The sequence below is a fragment of the Aotus nancymaae genome, unplaced genomic scaffold (genome assembly GCF_030222135.1).
Source record: "Aotus nancymaae isolate 86718 unplaced genomic scaffold, 86718_ANA_hifiasm-v0.15.2.pri h1tg000010l, whole genome shotgun sequence".
Taxonomy (NCBI): Eukaryota; Metazoa; Chordata; class Mammalia; order Primates; family Aotidae; genus Aotus; species Aotus nancymaae.
The window spans coordinates 60675541-60694248 of NW_026988421.1; the positions used below are offsets into that span (position 1 = coordinate 60675541).

General features: G+C 41.1%; 1 protein-coding gene and 1 non-coding gene across 7 annotated transcripts in view; one reads left to right on the forward strand and one right to left on the reverse strand.

Annotated features, from left to right (window-relative positions):
* Positions 1–4776: 4776 nt before the first annotated feature.
* DDX50 (DExD-box helicase 50) overlaps positions 4777–18708 on the forward strand; it is a 46809-nt gene continuing 32877 nt past the window's right edge. The window contains exons 1-8 of one of the 6 annotated variants that reach the window (XM_064374214.1): positions 4865–4948; positions 9028–9139; positions 9511–9807; positions 13842–13917; positions 14321–14499; positions 16696–16813; positions 16925–17110; positions 17654–17799. In XM_064374214.1, coding sequence (XP_064230284.1) covers positions 9619–9807; positions 13842–13917; positions 14321–14499; positions 16696–16813; positions 16925–17110; positions 17654–17799 — 894 coding nt within the window. In that variant the 5' untranslated portion in view covers positions 4865–4948; positions 9028–9139; positions 9511–9618. The other 5 variants (XM_064374215.1, XM_064374212.1, XM_064374211.1 and 2 more) reach the window with 5 other exon arrangements.
* On the reverse strand, positions 15235–15338 carry LOC135274052 (U6 spliceosomal RNA). The gene has a single exon (XR_010341868.1). It is a non-coding gene; the product is annotated as a U6 spliceosomal RNA (small nuclear RNA).

Below are 18708 nucleotides of genomic sequence, written 5' to 3' on the forward strand. Positions count from 1 at the left end.
TTCAGGCAGCTTAATGACCTGAGCTTAGGATTCAGACACAAGTTTGAATTCCAAATCCTTGGTAGCTGTGTGATGGAGCAAGTCACCAAATCCTCTGAATTGGTTTTCTCATCTGCAAAAGGGAGATAGGAAGGATGTTTCCCTTACAAGATTGTTGTAAGGCTTGGAGATGATCTATCAAAAGTGCCCAATATAGGCCTGAGCAACCCTACTTGCAGGCATGGCTGTGGAATGGCTTCAGGTCTTTTTTTTTTTTTTTTTTTTGTGATGAAGTCTTGCTCTGTTACCTAGGCTAGAGTGCAGTGGCACGATCTCAGTTCACTGCAACCTCTGCCTCCCGGGTTCAAGTGATTCTTCTGTCTCAGCCTCCCGAGTAGTGGGATTACAGGCACCTGCCACTGTGCCCGGCTAATTTTTTGGGATTTTTTTTGCATTTTTAGTAGAGATGGAGTTTCTCTATCTTGGCCAGGCTGGTCTCAAACTCCTGACCTCGTGATCCACCTGCCTTGGACTCCCAAAGTGCTGGGATTACAGGCATGAGCCACCACACTCGGCTTTGCCTTCAGGTTTTTAAAAAAATGTGCCCAATGTAGGAGGTACCTAATGTTATTATACATATATATGCATGTATTTTAATATATTTTATAGTCACAAAACTTGCCTGATAAGTAAATACATGGCCCACCATGCAGGTCCCCTGTTTTTCTCAGGTTGTCTCAATTTCTCCATTACAGATTTAGTCCTTTGGGTAGGTTATAGAATGTATCTGCCATCAATATCCAGGTGTGTCCCGGGGAGGTATTTCGCCTTTAACTAACAAGTTTTCAGTTGCTAGCTTATTTTATAAGTAGGAATAAAATATGCAAAGTATGGGCTTATTGTAGACATTAATATAGCATTCATCCTCTCTCCTATGAGTTTTCAGATTCCTAGGAATCCTTGGAGTAGCTAGGTTTTTTGCAAACTATTTTCATTATTTCAACTGCATTTGTATCTTATTCATAAATTAGAATAATAACCATGGATCACTTATCCCTAGATACAATTTATCAGACAAAATGTTACAAAATTTCAAATCTTTTTTTTTTTTTTTTTGAGATGAAGTCTCATTCTGTTGCCCAGGCTGGAGTGCAATGGCAAAATCTTAGCTCACTGTAACCTCCACCTCCCAGGTTCAAGTGATTCTCCTGCCTCAGCCTCCTGAGTAGGGATTATAGGCGCCTGCCACCATGCCCGGCTAATTTTTGTACTTTTGATAGAGATGGGGTTTTGCCATGTTGGCCAGGCTGGTCTTGAACTCCTGACCTCAGGTGATCTGCCAACCTCGGCCTCCCAAAGTGCTCACAGATGTGAGCCACTGCACCTGGCCCCAAATCTTTTTTCGTGTAGTGATGCGCATGCGCGTGTGCAAACACACACACACACACACACACACACACACACACACCCCAAACCAAAATGTCTAAAGTCTATGAGGAAGAGCAATGGAAAGAGCCTGTAGAAGGGAAAAGATTGGAAACTATGGCATTTTGAGAACATATCTACAGCTGCCTAAACTGTACAGCTGATGTCCCCACAGGGGTGGGGAAGAGAGACATGAGTGTCATGAAATAAGAATGGGGACATCAAAGACAAAGTCATGATTACTTTGCTGGTGTCTTACAGAACTTTCTCCCCTTTGAAACCTTAGTCACATTTTTTTCCTCTTTAAGCAGAAGCAGTTTCCAAATATTACTTGGATAATGGTGCCCTCTTCTGGGGTAACTGATGTGACTCTGAAACCCTCTCCTACCACTTGGTTCAAAACATCTAGAAAGTAACTGACTCAAGAAACAATGAGACCAAAGGTTAAGCACTGAAAACATCATTTAAAGGTTTGAATTAGGAACTAGATACATGCATAAATATAGGTAAGATAAATGTGCTCAAAGGTGTTTCCTTTCCAATGCTGTCAAAACCTCAAGCTAATGTAGGCACCTCTGTACCTCATTTCCATGGTGCTGTTATGTCAGTGGATCCAATTTCCTGTGCTGTCAGCATTACTCTCCTCACTTTACTAGCACGATTTTAAAATTGACTTGGTTTAGGTCCCATGGCAATGAGAAGAATACCCTCCTCTTTCCCTCCTATTCTCTTTGCCTTTACTTTCTTTCTGCTTTTCCTTTTCAACACTCATTATGTGCCCCCAGTGTGTCCTAAATCAGTTTTTAACTGCCCCTTAAACTATTTCCATGTCACAGCATTTGTAAATGATGTTTCGTGACAAAGTTGCTGGAGATAAAGAAAAACGGTTCAATTCCTCTTGTAACATAAGATTGACGTGCAGATGCAAAAAGGTTATTTGATGGCTTTTACCTTCAACTGTCTAACTTCGGAGTAAAAATAATGTAGCCCTGTAGTTCTAAAAAGATTAGAGAGAGGCAAGTCTGAAAATAGTCATCTTGTTTTTATATATTAATGGTCAGTTTAAATAAGCTAACGCTAAGGGCAAGGGAAATCTTTATAAGACCTTGTAACAGGGAGTAGCAGATGAAGCATCCAACTCTTAAAGTTTTGTAAAAGAAAGTATATCAGTGACTCTGGTAAAATGTTTGGAAAATAAAGATGTTCTAATAAGATTATATCTTGAATTATTGTGCATTTTAATTATTCATGCACAGTATGCTTCCCCCAACCCCAAATCTCATCATCAGACACAATCTCTTGAGATATACAGAGGGAGCAAATATGAAGAAAGTTCTCCATTCCTGCATCCCATTCCCAAGTTTTCTAGTTGAGGCAAAATGATATCCCCAGAGAACACGTGTAATGTGGTACACATATTTTTTTCAGCTAAGTCACTCCTTGGTCAAATTACTGACATCAGTTTATACTTGTCCTTTCCACCTGACACAGACACAGACACAGACAGCAGCCAGAGATTTGGTTCAGCAAATTGAGGACTTAGAAAGGCAGGGTTTGTAGTGCTGGGAGTCACAGGTCATTCTAAAACACTAGTATACTTGTTAGTCACTTGAATAGGGAGATTTAAACAGTCTACTCCTTCGTTTTTTCAGACCTGTTCTTAGGACCTCTGACATACAAATAAATGCCAAAGAGTGCCCAGGAGCTCAACTTTTACTTCATCTGTTATTAACCTTCAATCGCAATAACATCTGTTCCTTTTATCCCAATTTTACGTGCGACATTCTTAGCCATATCTACACTGTGTTTTTATGCACATCGTCATACCCTGTTGTAGGGTTACAAAGACCTTACTATGATAGAATTGGGAGTGGACTGAGGGATTAGGACAAAAGGATGTAGAAAACTGCAGATCTAGAGATGCATAGCTATTCTCATAACCTAGGAAGAGAGGTGCATTTCTTTGTCATCAATAGATGAACACTCCTTGTGTTCTTAAGTACTGAATCCATAAAGTTATATAAAAACATATAGCCCTTACCTTCAGGCCAAGCCATAATTATGCAGAAGGCTTAAAGTAATCACAGATTTAACATTTGTGGTTCCAGCTATTCAGGACCAATTCCCAAACTCCACGACATGTAACAATTTGTAATTTTGCTAAGACACAGTTTGATGCTTAGGTTATAAGACTGGTGTGCTAGATATTATCAAGTGGTTTGTGAGAATAGCCCTGTGTCTCCATTGGGTAAAGTAGCTGGATCCAAAGGATCATGAAGAGATAAAGAAATGGCTCTGAGAAGCCAACTAGCGACGGTGATAGTAAGCAAAGGTATACAAACACTAAGGAAGAAGTTACCCTTTGTATTGTCAAAGGTTTCAGTTTTGTGTAAGGTTGTGATTCACGGGCAGCTAATCCTCATCGGTAAAATTAAATCCTTTTTTATTCACTGCAAATAGATAATCTGTCGAAGACACTTTGGCTTTTCTCGCTAGCAGAAAATGTGAGGCTTCTTCAGGTTTTTCCTATTCCTTGTTTCATGGGTGCATCTTCCCCCAAACACTGCAACACTCAAAGTTTTCAGATTGATGTAGCAGAGAAAGCAATGATCTCGGCTTCAGGAGCTAAATTCTCTAGTTCTGAACGCGCCACTAACAGACTGTGTGACTTCAGACAAGTACATTCCTTTCTCCCGTTTCCTCTAGGTCAAAGGCAGAGCCATGAGAAGAATCATAATGAACCAGGGAGCAACTTCATGATTAAAACCTAAGACTTCAGGGACGGACGTCTGTTCGCTCCCGGCGACACCTCTGGCCCATCTGGCTCACCCCACACCGCGCAAAGCCCCCTCCACCGACGCCAGGCCTGTGGCCTCGCGCGAAGCCGTTGGTCGTTAACGCCTCCCCCGCAATGGGCGGGGCGGAGGGCTTCAGCTTCCGGCGGCAAATGGCGAGGCGGCGCGTGGCGTTGCCCACTGGCCTCAACACGGTCCTGCTCACGCACCCATCCGCCCGCCGCGCGAGGGGGCCCTGTTCGCCGCCGTTGAAGGGCTTCCCAGCCCTAGCAGTGCATACTGGGAAGCCCCTAAGAGGCTCTGCAGGGCCGAGGAGACCAGTTAGGTGTGGGGGAGGGGAAGAGAATCCGAACTATTTATGCTAATTAGCGCGTGCTTCCTTTATGGAGATTGGCCAGGATTTTACTCTAGTAACCAATCACTTAAGAACAAGGGTGGGCCGGTCGAGATCTCTCTCACTCATTGGTTGAGAGGCTTGGGCGCAATGGAAGGACTTAAACCAAGAGTATCCGGGATTATTTTTCCCCGCCGTGCGGTGCGTGTCCCGGAAATGACGCACGGCCAAGGCCGGGCGGCCGCCCTGCCCCCGCTTCCTTTCACGTTGTCGCTGCCCGTAGGTGGTTGTGGTCACTGTGCCCGGAGGGAGGCGGCGGTGGCCAGTAATGCCTGGGAAACTCCTCTGGGGGGACATTATGGAGCTGGAAGCACCCTTGGAGGAGTCCGAGAGCCAGAAGAAGGAGAGGCAAAAGGTGCGCTGAGCATGGGCCGCGCCTCCTTTTGGGTTGCGCCGGCTTGGGCGGGGAGGGGAACTGTCTGTCCCTGATGATGGCCTGTCAGAACCGGGCCGGAGCATCCGAGGGCCTCCCTTCGCGCCGCCCTCGGCCCTCTCAGGTCGCTCAGGGACCGTTTCCACCTCCACACTCCCGACCTGGAGAAAGATGGCCCTGGACTTTGGGCCACCCCCAGCATGGCTCCTCAGCCCTTCCCGTTGGCGCCTGAATCTCAGAGATGGGCTGACTCAAGCTCCCATCACCGTGGAATCTGTTCTCTCCTTCCTTAAGCAGCGACGCCTGTCATTTTGTTTTTATTGGCCCTCTTAGAAGATGATTAAGAAAAAATGATTGCTTTGATTATGTGTTGCTTCTCTGTCACCCTGTCCTCTGTGCAAGAATCCTGGGGAAAACGATCTTAGGTTTACACATCTCAATAATTAGTCTATAGAGGGTTAAGGAAAAGTGTCACAGTGAGCCTTGCCAGGATTTGTCAGTGATGGAGATCGTGTGAGTTGCATTATTAATAGCCTTTACTGTCAGTATTTTCATTCAATCCGCAGGTATTTATTGAACCTAATTTGTACCATACTCTTTGCTGAGCACCAAGGAGCTTAAACTAAATAAGTAAAGAAATGGTCCCTGCCCTCAAGGAGCCTGTAGAGGAGGAGTTATAAAGTCTTTCCTCCTCCCACCCCCTTGCCCTCCAAAAAAAAAAAAAAAAGGAAAAGGAAAAAAACGTCCTGAAACACTCAGAGGATCACAAGGTGCTGAAAAATGCACAGGTAAAATTTTTACTGGAGACATTTGACCTGGAAAAAAGAAATCAGCTGAAGAGGCTAAGGTGGCAGTATTCGAAGGCTGACATTCAACAAAAGAATGAGACTTACTTTGTATAGCCTTAGAAAGCAGAATCTACCCCTCTGACCTTATCACTAAGGTAAACTTGCCATTCCAGCTAATCACTTTTCTTTAATTGTGGTAAAATATACATAACGTTTATCATTTTAACCATTTTTAAGTATATAGTTGTGATATTAAGTATATTTACATATTTTTACAGCTGTCACTACCATCCATCTCCAGAACTTTTCATTGTCCCAGACTGAAACTCTGTGCCCATTGAACACTCACTTCTCATTCTTGTCTCCTTCCACTCCCAGCAACCACCATTCTACTCTCTGTGAATTTGACTACTGAAGGTACCTAGAGTGTAAGCAGAAAACCAAGCAGTTATTTTAAAAAAGGCTCCTTTTGAAATTCTTGTCTTTTGCATCCAAATCCTATCCACCTGTCATGGTCTAGTTTATGTCTTTTCTAACAACTCCAGTGTGTAGTAGTCTTATTGCTCTTTGAAATCTTGTTTCAGTGGCTTTCTTTTGACATTCATTATTTGCTTCTTTGTAAAATTAGTTCATTTTTTCTGTATATATCCCACGTATTTCCCAAAAGTTTTTGAGGAAAATGTTCAAATTTTTGTCCATCCTTATTTTTCACTATATTCTTGTAAATTGATGACTTTCACATTGTAAATTCTTCAGAAATACTTGTTGACTGCAATTTAACTATGAAAGATAACCAGAGATTTGGAAATGGATTGGAATACCAACTAAAAGAAATAGAGCATTAGAATACTGGTCTGGTGGCTAGCTGCAGTGGTTCATGCCTGTAATCTCAGCACTTTGCGGGGATTGCTTGAGCCCAGGAGTTTGAATAGAGTTTTGTAGAGACCCTGTCTCTACAAAAAATGAAAAAATTAGCTGGGCCTGGTGGCTTTCACCTATAATCCCAGCACTTTGGGAGGCTGAGATAGGCGGATCATCTGAGGTCAGAAGTTCAAGACCAGCCTGGCCAACATGGTGAAACGCTGTCTCTACTAAAAATACAAAAATTAGCTGGGCATGGTGGTGGGCACCTGTAATCCCAGCTACTCGGGGTCCTAAGGCAGGAGAATTGCTTGAGCCTGGGAGGTGGAAGTTGCAGTGAGCTGAAATCATGCCATTGCACTCCAGCCTGGGTGACAAGAGTGAAACTCTGTCTTGAAAAAAACCCAAAAAACAAACAAACAAATTAGCCAGGCATGGTAGTGAGGCTACAGTGAACCGTGATTGAGCCATTGCACTCCAGCCTGGGAGATGGAGTAAGACCCTGTCTCAAAAAAACAAATTAAAATGAATAGTGGTCTGATATTGAGATGAAGATAACTTTGCTTTGGATGTGCTGAGATTTGGAGCTTGTCCTTAGATTCTTAGAATTGGAATGTAGGCCAGGAAGAGAGTCTAGAAGGACGTGTTGAGCCCTTAGTACTTACAGTAATAAGAGAACATAGAGAACAGATACTCAAGGAGCATCCACTGGAGGAGGAAGGAGAGAAACCATTGAAGAAGATATGTGGTAGAGGTAAGAAGATAGAGGTAAGAAGGGAATATAAAGTGTAACTGAAACCAAGGAAATGGAGAGTGTCAACAAGCATTGTGGGTCCAAAGTGGAATAACGTATTAATTATCGTGAGATGTTACTGGGCTTGGACCGAGAAGCCTCACTTTGCCTTGCTTCAACTTCTCCCTGAAGTGCAAGACCCAGGAGCAATTCAAACCCCAAGGCTGACTCTATAAATAATCTTGTTTTTCTGTAGAACCTATTGGTTTGGAAAGATGTGGGCTAGTGCAGTTAACTGCAGATCAGATGATGTAATGTGTAACTGCAAAGCATTTTCACACATATTGTTCAATTCTTACAGCAATTCCAATTTTATGGATGAGGAAATTGTGTGTGAAAGAACTCTAAAAGTTGTGTAAGTTATGGTGAACATTTTGTTGGTGGTAGTTTTTACTGTCACAATCACTATCTGTTTTGAACATTTGATCAGGTAATTATTTTTTTGAGAGTGGCTGGGATTACAGGCATGTGCCACCATGCCTGCCTAATTTTTGTGTTTTTAGTAGAGACAGGGTTTCACCCTGTTGGTCGGGCTGGTCTCGAACTCCTGACCTCAGGTTGTCTACCCACCTCGGCCTCCCAAAGTGCTGGGATTACAGGCGTGCCACTGCGGCTAGCCACCAGACTGAAGTTCTAAATTCCCAAATCATTTCTTATGTTCTGTAAATATCACAACGCTGGCCACTAGTTTGGCATTTTAAAATTGATGATGCAGAATAGTGCTTTTTAATTTTTAAAAATTTTATTAGCTAAATTTAAAAAGTAAAACAAAAAACTCCAGGATTACTGTCCTTCCATGGAAGTATAACAATTGGATTTTTATATTAATTGTATAGTTCTGTTTTGTTTTCCTTTAACCTGTGAATTATCAAAGTGCAGGGAGGAAGCATAATATGAAAAGAGAATGGGCAGGCAGTGTTAGATTCAATTTCTAGTACTTACAGTTGCAGGAAATCCCACATGTGGATCTTTGGCAAGTTCCTTAATCTCTTAGAACTTCTGTTTACTTGTGTATAAAATGGCAAAGGTGGCCGGGCACGGTGGCTCACGCCTGTAATCCCAGCACTTTGGGAGGCCAAGGCAGGTGGATCACCTGAGGTCAGTAATTCAAGACCAGTCTGGCCAACAGGATGAAACCTCGTTTCTACTAAAAATACAAAAGTTAACTGGGCGTGGTGTTGCATGCCTGTAGTCCCAGCTCCTGGAGAGGCTGAGGCAGGAGAATTGCTTGAACCTGGGAGGTGCAAGTTGCTGTGAGCCAAGATTGCACCACTGCACTCCAGCCTGGGTGACAGAGCAAGACTCCATCTCAAAAATAAATAAATAAAATGACAAAGGTAATACAGGTTCACTATCCCTTATCCAAAATCCTTGGAACTAGTTGGGTTTTAGAATTCAGAATTCAGGGATTTTTAGAAGGGTAACATCCCAGTAGGGTTTGAGGCCCAAAACCTGTAATCAAACACCTTAATATTAAATATATTAAATTGAATAGTCGTACTAGTGGGATAAATAAAGACTAAAGAGCCTGACAGTAGTTCAAGTTGAATTTTGCCATCAAATGAGTTCAGGTAAGGTTTTGCCTCCAAATAAGTTACAAAAAAACTTTCGGTTTTCAGAGCTTTATGGATATCGCAATTTCGGATAAGGGATTATGGACCTGTACTTCCCTTATAGGGTTGTTATGAAGATTTAAACAAGATAAGCTGAAAACACATTACACAGTGCTGGGTAGGTATTCAATAAGTATTAATTTTTTTCTCTTAGAAATGTTGGAAGTTTTTGTTTGTTTAGTAATTTATGATTCTGGGGTTGTATTTCTTTTCCTGAGAAGAAAATGTTTTAATTTTCCTTAAATCTTATGGTGGGATTAGAGAGGGTACAGAGGCTGAGTCTTGAGAATGCTAGGAATGGGATGAGAAAGATAGCAACAGGTGACACTTAGAGCTTGGCATCAGTAACCAGTCTGGATTTCTACCAGGTAGGTTTTCAAAATAACTGTAGATTGAGATGAACTGGTGGGAGAGTCATGCTCTAACTTCTCTAGAGTCTTAAAAGGAAACCTCTGACCATCTTGTCACTGCTTCTTTGTTTGTTCACAGAGTGACAGAAGGAAGTCAAGGCACCATTATGATTCAGATGAGAAATCAGAAACAAGAGAAAATGGTGTTACAGATGACCTGGATTCTCCCAAGGCCAAAAAAACTAAAATGAAAGAGAAGCTAAATGGAGACACTGAAGAAGGATTTAACAGACTTTCAGATGAATTCTCTAAATCTCATAAGGCAAGAAGAAAAGATCTACCAAATGGAGATATTGATGAATATGAAAAAAAATCAAAGCGAGTATCATCCTTAGATAGTTCTACTCATAAATCAAGTGATAATAAACTAGAGGAGGTATGGATGCTTTTTATTTTACATTTGACACTATCCTTGAAATACAGGTAGATTTGATTTTTTTAAGGCTAATTAGAATTGATTCTATAACATTTCTTGCTTAGTGTCTAGTATTCTCAGTTGGACTAGAGAGTCTGTCCAGGTGAGCCTTTTTTCCTTTGGCCCTTGTTTATTTCATTGTATGGCCTTTCTCTTGGGGCAAGGTGGGATAAATGGTCAAATTTAAACCTTTCCTGTACATTTGGGTTCCTAAAGTTATTCTGAATTGCTCAGTGGTCACCTATTTGAATTTTTTTCTTTCTTTCTTTTTTTTTTTTTTTTTGAGTCAGAGTCTTGCTCTGTCACCCAGGCTAGAGTGCAGTGGCACAATTTTGGCTCATGGCAACCTCCTCCTCCTGGGTTCAAGTCAAGTGATTCTCCTGCCTCAGCCTCCTGAGTAGCTGGGATTACAGGCACGTGCCACCACGCCTGGCTAATTTCCATATTTTTAGTAGAGACAGAGTTTCACCATGTTGGCCAGGCTGGTCTCAAACTCCTGACCAAAGCTACTGTGATTACAGACGTGAGCTACTGCATCTGGCTGATGATAATTCTTTATATTCTTTAAATATAATAATTGCTGATACTCATATACATTTGAGCTTAATTCATAATCTTTGGGGAGCATTGGGAGAACATGTTGAATCCTGTGGAGTTTTTTTTTCTTATTTGTGAATTTGCTGTTTGGCAAGAAGCACAAATGTTTGTTGATCTAAATAAGGTCCTATAAGTCTGTATTGCTAGCAGTGGAATTTATGGGTTGCTTCTTGCTCTGTTGAGATTTTGCCTGGTAAAATCTGTATATAATAGGTTTAATTGTTTATTATTTTGTTTAGATCACATGAGAGTTTAGGAATTCTGCTTAAAGGAATTTATCCTAAGGAGATGACCAAGAGGTGTGCAAAGCTGTATGAATAAGTACTTTTATCACAGTAATATTGTTGATAATAGCAAAATATTTAAACATCCTAAATGTCTGATAGTAGACAACTGGTTTAGACAAAACATACTATAGCTATGTAATATAATACCGCTATCCCAAAGGGTAAGCAATAGAAAAGGTAGTTATTTATCTTGCTAAAAGAAAAAAATAGGCCAGGTGCGGTGGCTCACGCCTGTAATCTCAGCACTTTGGGTGGCTGAGGCAGGTGGATCATTTGTGGTCAGGAGTTCAAGACCAGCCTGACCAACATGATGAAACCCCATCTCTACTAAATACAAAAAATTAGCTGGACGTGGTGGTGCATGCCTGTAGTCCCAGCCACTTGGAAGACTGAGGCAAGAGAATCGCTTGAACCTGGGAAGCGGAGGTTGCAGTGAGCCAAGATCGCACTTTGCCCTCCAGCCTGGGCAACAAGAGTGAAAGTCTGTCTCAAAAAAAGGAAAAAAAAAGATTATAAAATGGTATACGTAATGTGATTTTATTTCTATTCTAAAACTTTTATGTGCCTAGATTGAGGATTGGTGGAGTATTTTCAAATGTGGCTTTAGCTGAATGGATTATAAATTTTTAAATTTGTTTCTGTTTTTTCTGTAGTTTCTTTTTTTTTTTTTCTGTAGTTTCTTTTTTTTTCTGAGACAGCGTCTTGCTCTGTCGCCGGGCTGGAGTGCAGTAGTGCGATCTCGGCTCACTGCAACCTCTGCCTCCCCAATTCAAGTGATTCTCCTGCTTTAGCCTCCCGAGTAGCTGGGACTACAGGCACGTGCCACCATGCCGTTAATTTTTTATTTTTAGTAGAGACGGTGTTGGCCAGGATGGTCTCAATCTCTTGACCTTGTGATCTGCCCTCCTCAGCCTCCCAAAGTGCTGGGATTACAGGTGTGAGTCACCACGCCGGGCTTCTTTCTTTTCTTTTCTTCTTTTTTTTGAGAAAGGGTCTCACTCTGTTGCCTAGAATGAAGTGCAGTAGTGTGATCATGGCTTACTGCAGCCTCATCCTCCCTGGGCTCAGGTGATCCTCTCACCTCAGCCTCCCGAGTAGGTGGAACTATAGGTACATACCACCACACCCGGCTAATTTGTGTATTTTTAGGAGAGATGGTGTCTCACTATGTTGCCCAGACTGGTCTTGAACTCCTGGGCTCAAGTGATCTACTAGCTTTGGCCTCCCAGAGTTCTGGGATTATAGACATAAGCTACTGGGCTCGACCAGTTTCAAAAGTTTCCACAGTGACAGTATATTATATTATTTATTTAGTTAGTTTGTTTTTTATAGAGATGGGGTCTCGCTGTGTTGCCCAGGCTAGTCTTGAACTCCTGGGCTTAAGTGATCCTACCACCTTGGCCTCCCAAAGTGCTGGGATTACAGGCTTGAGCCATGGCATCTGGCCAACAGTGTATTATTTTTGTAATTTTTTTTTTTTCAGACAGAGTCTCGCTGTCACCCTTGCTAGAGTGCAGTGATATGATCTCCATTCACTACAACCTCCACATTCTGAGTTCAAACAATTCTCCTGCTTCAGCCTCCCAAGTAGCTGAGATTACAGCCACCCACCATGACGCCCAGCTACTTTTTGTATTTTACATTTCTCATTGTGTAATTTATTTTAGCTTAGTTTATAGGCTTATGTTAATCTTTATAATTTTGTCTACATCTGTAAGTATGATTTAGATTAATAAATAGCCTTTTTGGCTGGGCATGGTGGCTCATGCTTATAATCTCAGCAATTTTGGAGGCCAAGGCAGGAGGATCTCTCTCTCTCTCTTTTTTTTTAAATGAGATGGAGTTTCAATCTTGTTGCCCAGGCTGGAGTGCAATGGTGTGATCTTGGCTCACCACAACCTCTGCCTCCCAGGTTCAAGCGATTCTCCTGCCTCAGCCTTCTGAGTAGCTGGGATTACAGGCATGTGCCACCCTGCCCAGCTAATTTGTTGTATTTTTAGTAGAGACGAGGTTTCTCCATGTTGATCAGGCTGGTCTCAAACTCCTGACCTCAGGTAATGCTCCTGCCTTGGCCTCCCAAAGTGCTGGGATTATAGGTGTGAGCCACTGTGCCCAGCTGGGAGGGTCTCTTGAGGCCAAGAGTTTGAGACCAGCCTGGGTAACATATCTTGTCTCTACAAAAGATTAAAAAAAGTAGGTGAGCATGGTGGCATGCACCTGTGGTCCCAGCTACTTGGGAGGCTGAGGTGGGAAGGATTTCAGCCCAGAGGTTGAGGTGACAGTGAGCTATGATGGTGCCACTGCACTCCAACCTGGGCAACAGAGTGGGACCCTGTCTGAAAAAAAAAAAGCCTGTCTGAAAAAAAGAATGCCTGTAATCCTAGCACTTTGGGAGGCTGAGGCTGAGTCCAGTGGATCACCTGAGGTCAGGAGTTCAAGACCAGTCTGGGCAACATGGTGAAACCTCATCTCTACTAAAATACAAAAATTAGTTGGGCATGATGGTGGGTGCCTGTAATCCTAGCTGCTTGGAAGACTGAGATGGGAGAATCGCTTGAACCTAGGAGACAGTGGTTGCAGTGAGCCGAGATCACACCACTGCCCTTCAGCCTGGGTGACAGAGCAAGATTCGGTCTAAAAGAGTGTGCCACTATTTTTTTTTTTTTTTTGATACAGAGTCTTACTCTGTCGCCAGGCTGGAGTACAGTGGCGTGATCTTGGCTCACTGCAACCTCCGCCTCCCAGGTTCAAGGGATTCTCCTGTCTTAGCCTCCTGAGTAGCTGGGACTATAGGTGCGCACTACCAAGCGCAGCTAATTTTCATATTTTTAGTAGAGACAAGGTTTTACCATGTTGGCCAGCCTGGTCTCAAACTCCTGACCTTGTGATCTGCCCACCTCAGCCTCCCAAAGTGCTGGGATTACAGGCGTGAGCCACTGCACCTGGCCAGTGTCCCACTAATTTTCCTTGTAAGTTAATTTAAGTTAATCTGTACAGTTTTTGCAAGTACTAACTAAAGTTGATTTGTTTGTTTAGCAAAATTAAAAACGGTAAATGAGGAAGAGTTTAATATAAATTATACTATTTAGGACATTGATTTCATTTTTACAGACCTTAACACGTGAACAGAAAGAAGGAGCCTTCTCCAATTTCCCTATTTCTGAAGAGACTATAAAGCTTCTGAAAGGTATGCAGTTTTTTGGTTAATTTTTTTGCTTTTTTTGTTTGTTTTTGAGACGGAGTCTCGCTCTGTCACCCAAGCTGGAGTGCAGTGGCGCAATCTTGGCTCACTGCAACCTCTGCTTCCCAGGTTCAAGGAATTCTGCTGCCTCAGCCTCCTGAGTAGCTGGGATTATAGGCACGTCACCATGCCCAGCTAATTTTTGTATTTTTAGTAGAGACAGGGTTTCACCATATTGGCCAGGCTAGTCTTAAACTCCTGTTCCTCGTGATCCACCTGCCTCGGCCTCCCAAAGTGCTGGGATTACAGGCGTGAGCCACTGTGCCCGGCCTATTGTCATTTTCAAATGAATGTATTTTTTCCTAATGCTAGTCTTAAAGAAATATTTTAATGGAATCTCATTTTACAGGTCGAGGGGTAACATACCTCTTTCCTATTCAAGTTAAGACTTTTGGTCCTGTATATGAAGGAAAAGATTTAATAGCTCAAGCACGGACAGGAACAGGAAAGACATTCTCTTTTGCCATTCCCTTGATTGAAAGACTACAAAGAAATCAAGAAACAATTAAAAAAAGCCGCTCACCAAAGGTAATCGTTATAGGGAGTAAGAGCTTTAAATGTTAACGTAACAGAAAGGGAAAGAAAGAGTTATACTTTTCTTTAGTTTTTATTCTTTCTTTAGTCTTTAAGACTTTCTATAGTCTTAAGTTACTAGTACCCCCAAGATAGAAAAGTAGAGCTGTAGCATAAAGCAAAAATGTTATTTTTCACAAAAAGAAATCTCAAGAGAAGTTAAAGTACTTACTGCATATGAATGTGATGTGCATGGATCCATAGATGTCTTTGATAATTTTATGTATTATAAAGCCAGTAAATCTTATTTACAGTTTATATATTTAGTTGACCCTTTTCTTTTTTTTTGAGACAGAGTTTCGCTCCTGTTGTCCAGGCTGGAGTGCAGTGGTGCAATCTTGGCTCACTGCAACCTCTGCCTCCTGGGTTCAAGTGATCCTCCTGGCTCAGCTTCCCAAATAGCTGGAATTACTCATGCCCAGCTAATTTTTGTATTTTCAGTAGAGACAGGGTTTCACTATGTTGGCCAAGCTGTTCTTGAACTCCTGACCTCAGGTGATCCACCTGCCTTGGCCTCCCAAAGTGCTGGGATTACAGGTGTGAGCCACCCCACCTAGCCTAGTTGACCCTTCTCTTTTTTTCCGTCCTGACATTTGCTTTTAAACAAATGAACTTTCTAAAGAGACGTTCATTTATTTGTCATTTGGTAAATGTTCAATATCATTTATTTCAGTGTTGACTTTTTTTCCCTTTAGTATAGAAAGCTTCATGAATTTTCATGTCATCCTTGTGCAGGGGTCGTGCTAATCTCTGTGACATTCCAATTTTAGTGTATGTGCTGCTGAAGTGAGCACACACAGATGGACTTTTTAAGAAGAGTATTATAGAAATTATATTGCTAGTTCATATATTATTGGAGTACTAGACATCTGTCTTATTTTATAAATGTAAAATCAACCAACAGAGGAGACTAGTAAAATGTAAGCCTAAAAGAGGTTTGACCTAAAAAGCAAAGCTCTGTAGACTTAAGGTTTGTAAAAATGAAGAAAAATATTATCATCATCATATGAACAGCTGTATGACTAAAAGTAATTTGTTCTTTGTAAGCCTTTTGAGTGGTATTATAAGAGCAAATTAACATACATAAGTATAATTAAATCATAATTGTCTTGGATCAGCTATGCTGACTTACAGGATAAATGGATAAATCTTTTTGGAGAGTGACGTTTTTGGGGTGAAATTAGGAAAAGACTGAAATAGGACGTAATCTCAACACTGCTTTTTTTTTTTTTTTAAGAGACAGGGTCTTACCCTGTTGCCCAGGATGGAGTACAGCAGGGTGACCATGGCTCACTGTAACCACGAACTCCTGGGCTCCAGCAATTTTCTCCTCCTCTCAGTCTCTCCAGTAGGTAGGACTACAGGCAGGTGCCACCATACTTGGTTAATTTTTAAATTTTTTGTAGAGTTGGGGTCACACTGTGTTGCCCAGGCTGGTTTTAAACTACTGGCCTCAAGCAATCCCTCCACCTGGCCTTCCAAGGTGTTGGGATTATACGTGTTAACCATCATGCCTGGCCCCAAAGCTGCCTTAAAAAGCTTTTGAGGCAGATGTTAACTGGAGATTCTAGCTCTGCCATTTCTAGCTGTTTGATTTTGGGAAAGACTTTACTTCTCTGAGACACAAGTCTCTCATCTCTGAAAATGGTGTAATAATGCCACCCATGGATTTTTATGAAAATCAAATTAGATAATTCCTGTAAAGCATTAGTTCCTAGCACATGGTGGACATTCATTCATTTAACAAATATCTCTGAGTTTCTTGTACTGTACCAGGCACTGTTTGAAGTGTTAGGAATATAGTAACCCAAACTGACATAAATCCCTGCCTTCGTGGAGCTTACATTTTATTGGGTGAGATAGACAATCAGCAAATAAGTAAAATGTCATTATCTTAGGTGGTATAAGGGCTGAGAAGAAATGATAAGGGCAGGGAGATATGAAAGGAGGCTTGAGAACCTCACTGAAGAGACCTGAAGGAAAGGAGGAGGATATAATAAATATATGCCGGTGTTCTTATTTGCTATTTGTGCTGTGTCTTTAAGTACTTGAGATTCCTGGTTTTAAATGCACCTAAAAAAAGTCTTCTCGATTTTAACTTACGTAAGTCTTTAGAAAAATATCTTTTTGTTTTTTAAACCTCTTGCTCAGGTACTCGTTTTGGCTCCAACAAGGGAACTGGCAAATCAAGTAGCCAAAGACTTCAAAGATATAACTAGGAAACTCAGCGTGGCATGTTTTTATGGTGGAACGTCGTATCAAAGCCAAAGTGAGTAAATATGTATCAAAGAAGTGCAAAGATATGTTTGATACTTAAATTTAAAGAAATAATGTGAAAGTGTGATTTTCACATACTGGTGGCATTTCTCTCTTCTCACAGTTAATCATATTCGAAATGGTATTGACATCTTGGTTGGAACCCCTGGTCGTATCAAAGACCATCTGCAGAGTGGCCGATTGGATCTTTCTAAACTGCGCCATGTTGTACTCGATGAAGTGGATCAAATGTTAGATTTAGGTTTTGCTGAACAAGTTGAAGATATTATTCACGAATCCTACAAAACTGGTATATCCTAATTCAGAATAAGCACATTAGCAATTACTCTTCCATCTTAAACAAGTTTTTATTTAATAAGTTTTATTTCAGTGTCCCCAGTGTTCTAACAAAGTTCTAACTGTCTTCTACAGTGTCCCCCTGTGATTCGTATTGACTAGAAAAGAATAGTGCTAATTTGTTCTAACAAAACTAAAATAATTTAGTATCTGTTCTGTCTCTGAAAAAATATGATAGCATCCTTTTAACTATTTTCTTAGCTTCCTATGCTTTTTTCTATTTTTTTTTATAGTCAGTACTTTTACTAACTCATTGATTTCTTTGTTCATTGTTCCTTCTTAAATTCTCCCCTTCCTTCTGGGTTCAGTTCTCTTCATAATTGTCCCCCATTTTGCAAGCTGAAAATTTTTATAATTGCAATGAATTCTGTGTGTTAAAAATTCACCCCAAGTTTTGAATTTTTCATTATTTTTTTGAAGCTTGGGGAGGATTTTTAAGAGCTGACTACATCGTGGGAAATTAAGAAAACATTTGAATTCTTTTTGTTTATTTAAGATTCTGAAGACAATCCTCAGACTTTACTTTTTTCTGCAACTTGCCCACAGTGGGTATACAAAGTTGCAAAAAAATACATGAAATCCAGATATGAACAGGTTGACCTTGTTGGAAAAATGACTCAAAAGGCTGCAACCACTGTGGAAGTAAGTAGCTTTCTAGCATGATAGATTTTAGCTTTTAGTTGGTATTTACTTTTGACATTTGTTGAAGCTAAACCTAAGTTTTGGATTCTTATTCAGGCCTAATCTCTGTTTTCTGCTCTTAGTCAGTAAAATACCTATATATTTTTGTAGTCTGAGACTGAGTAGCAGAATAAAATAAATAGGGCGGGGGGTAGGGGAGCACATGAATAGGAAGGTCCTAATAGGAAGCATACAAGCAGCCATAGAGACAGATTTGAAGTATTTCTTTCTTTCTCTCTTTAAAGCAGCTCAAAAAAAAAAAAAAACCAAACCCTAAAAACAGCAAAGTATTTACAATGTGACAAGGCGATTCATATTGACTAGAAAAGAATAGTGCTGAGATGATTTGTGAAAGCTGAGGTGAAAAATGTATGATCCTCATCCCATTCCCCTATACCAAAAAAATTTCTGATAGATTTAAAAAATTAAGCTGTAAAATAACTTAAAGCAGATGTAGGTGAATGAAGAGTTTTTTGATTTCAGGAAAGGGAATGCTTTTCTATTTTTTAATTTTTATTTATTTTTTTTTAGAGATGGAGTTTCACCATGTTGGCCAGGCTCGTCTCAAACTCCTGACCTTGTGATCCATTTGCCTCAGCCTCCCAAAGTACTGGGATTACAGGCGTAAGCCACCACGCTCCGCCTGGGAATGCTTTTCTAACACAGAAGTTCGGCTGGGCGTGGTAGCTCACGCCTGTAATCCCAACACTTTGAGAGGCAAAGGCGGGCAAATCACTTGAGGTCAGGAGTTTGAGACCAGCCTGGCCAACATAGTGAAACCCTGTCTCTACTAAAAATAGAAAAATTAGCCGGCCATCAGTCTGGTTCCCTGTAGTCCCAGCTATTTGAGAGACTGAGGCGTGAGAATTG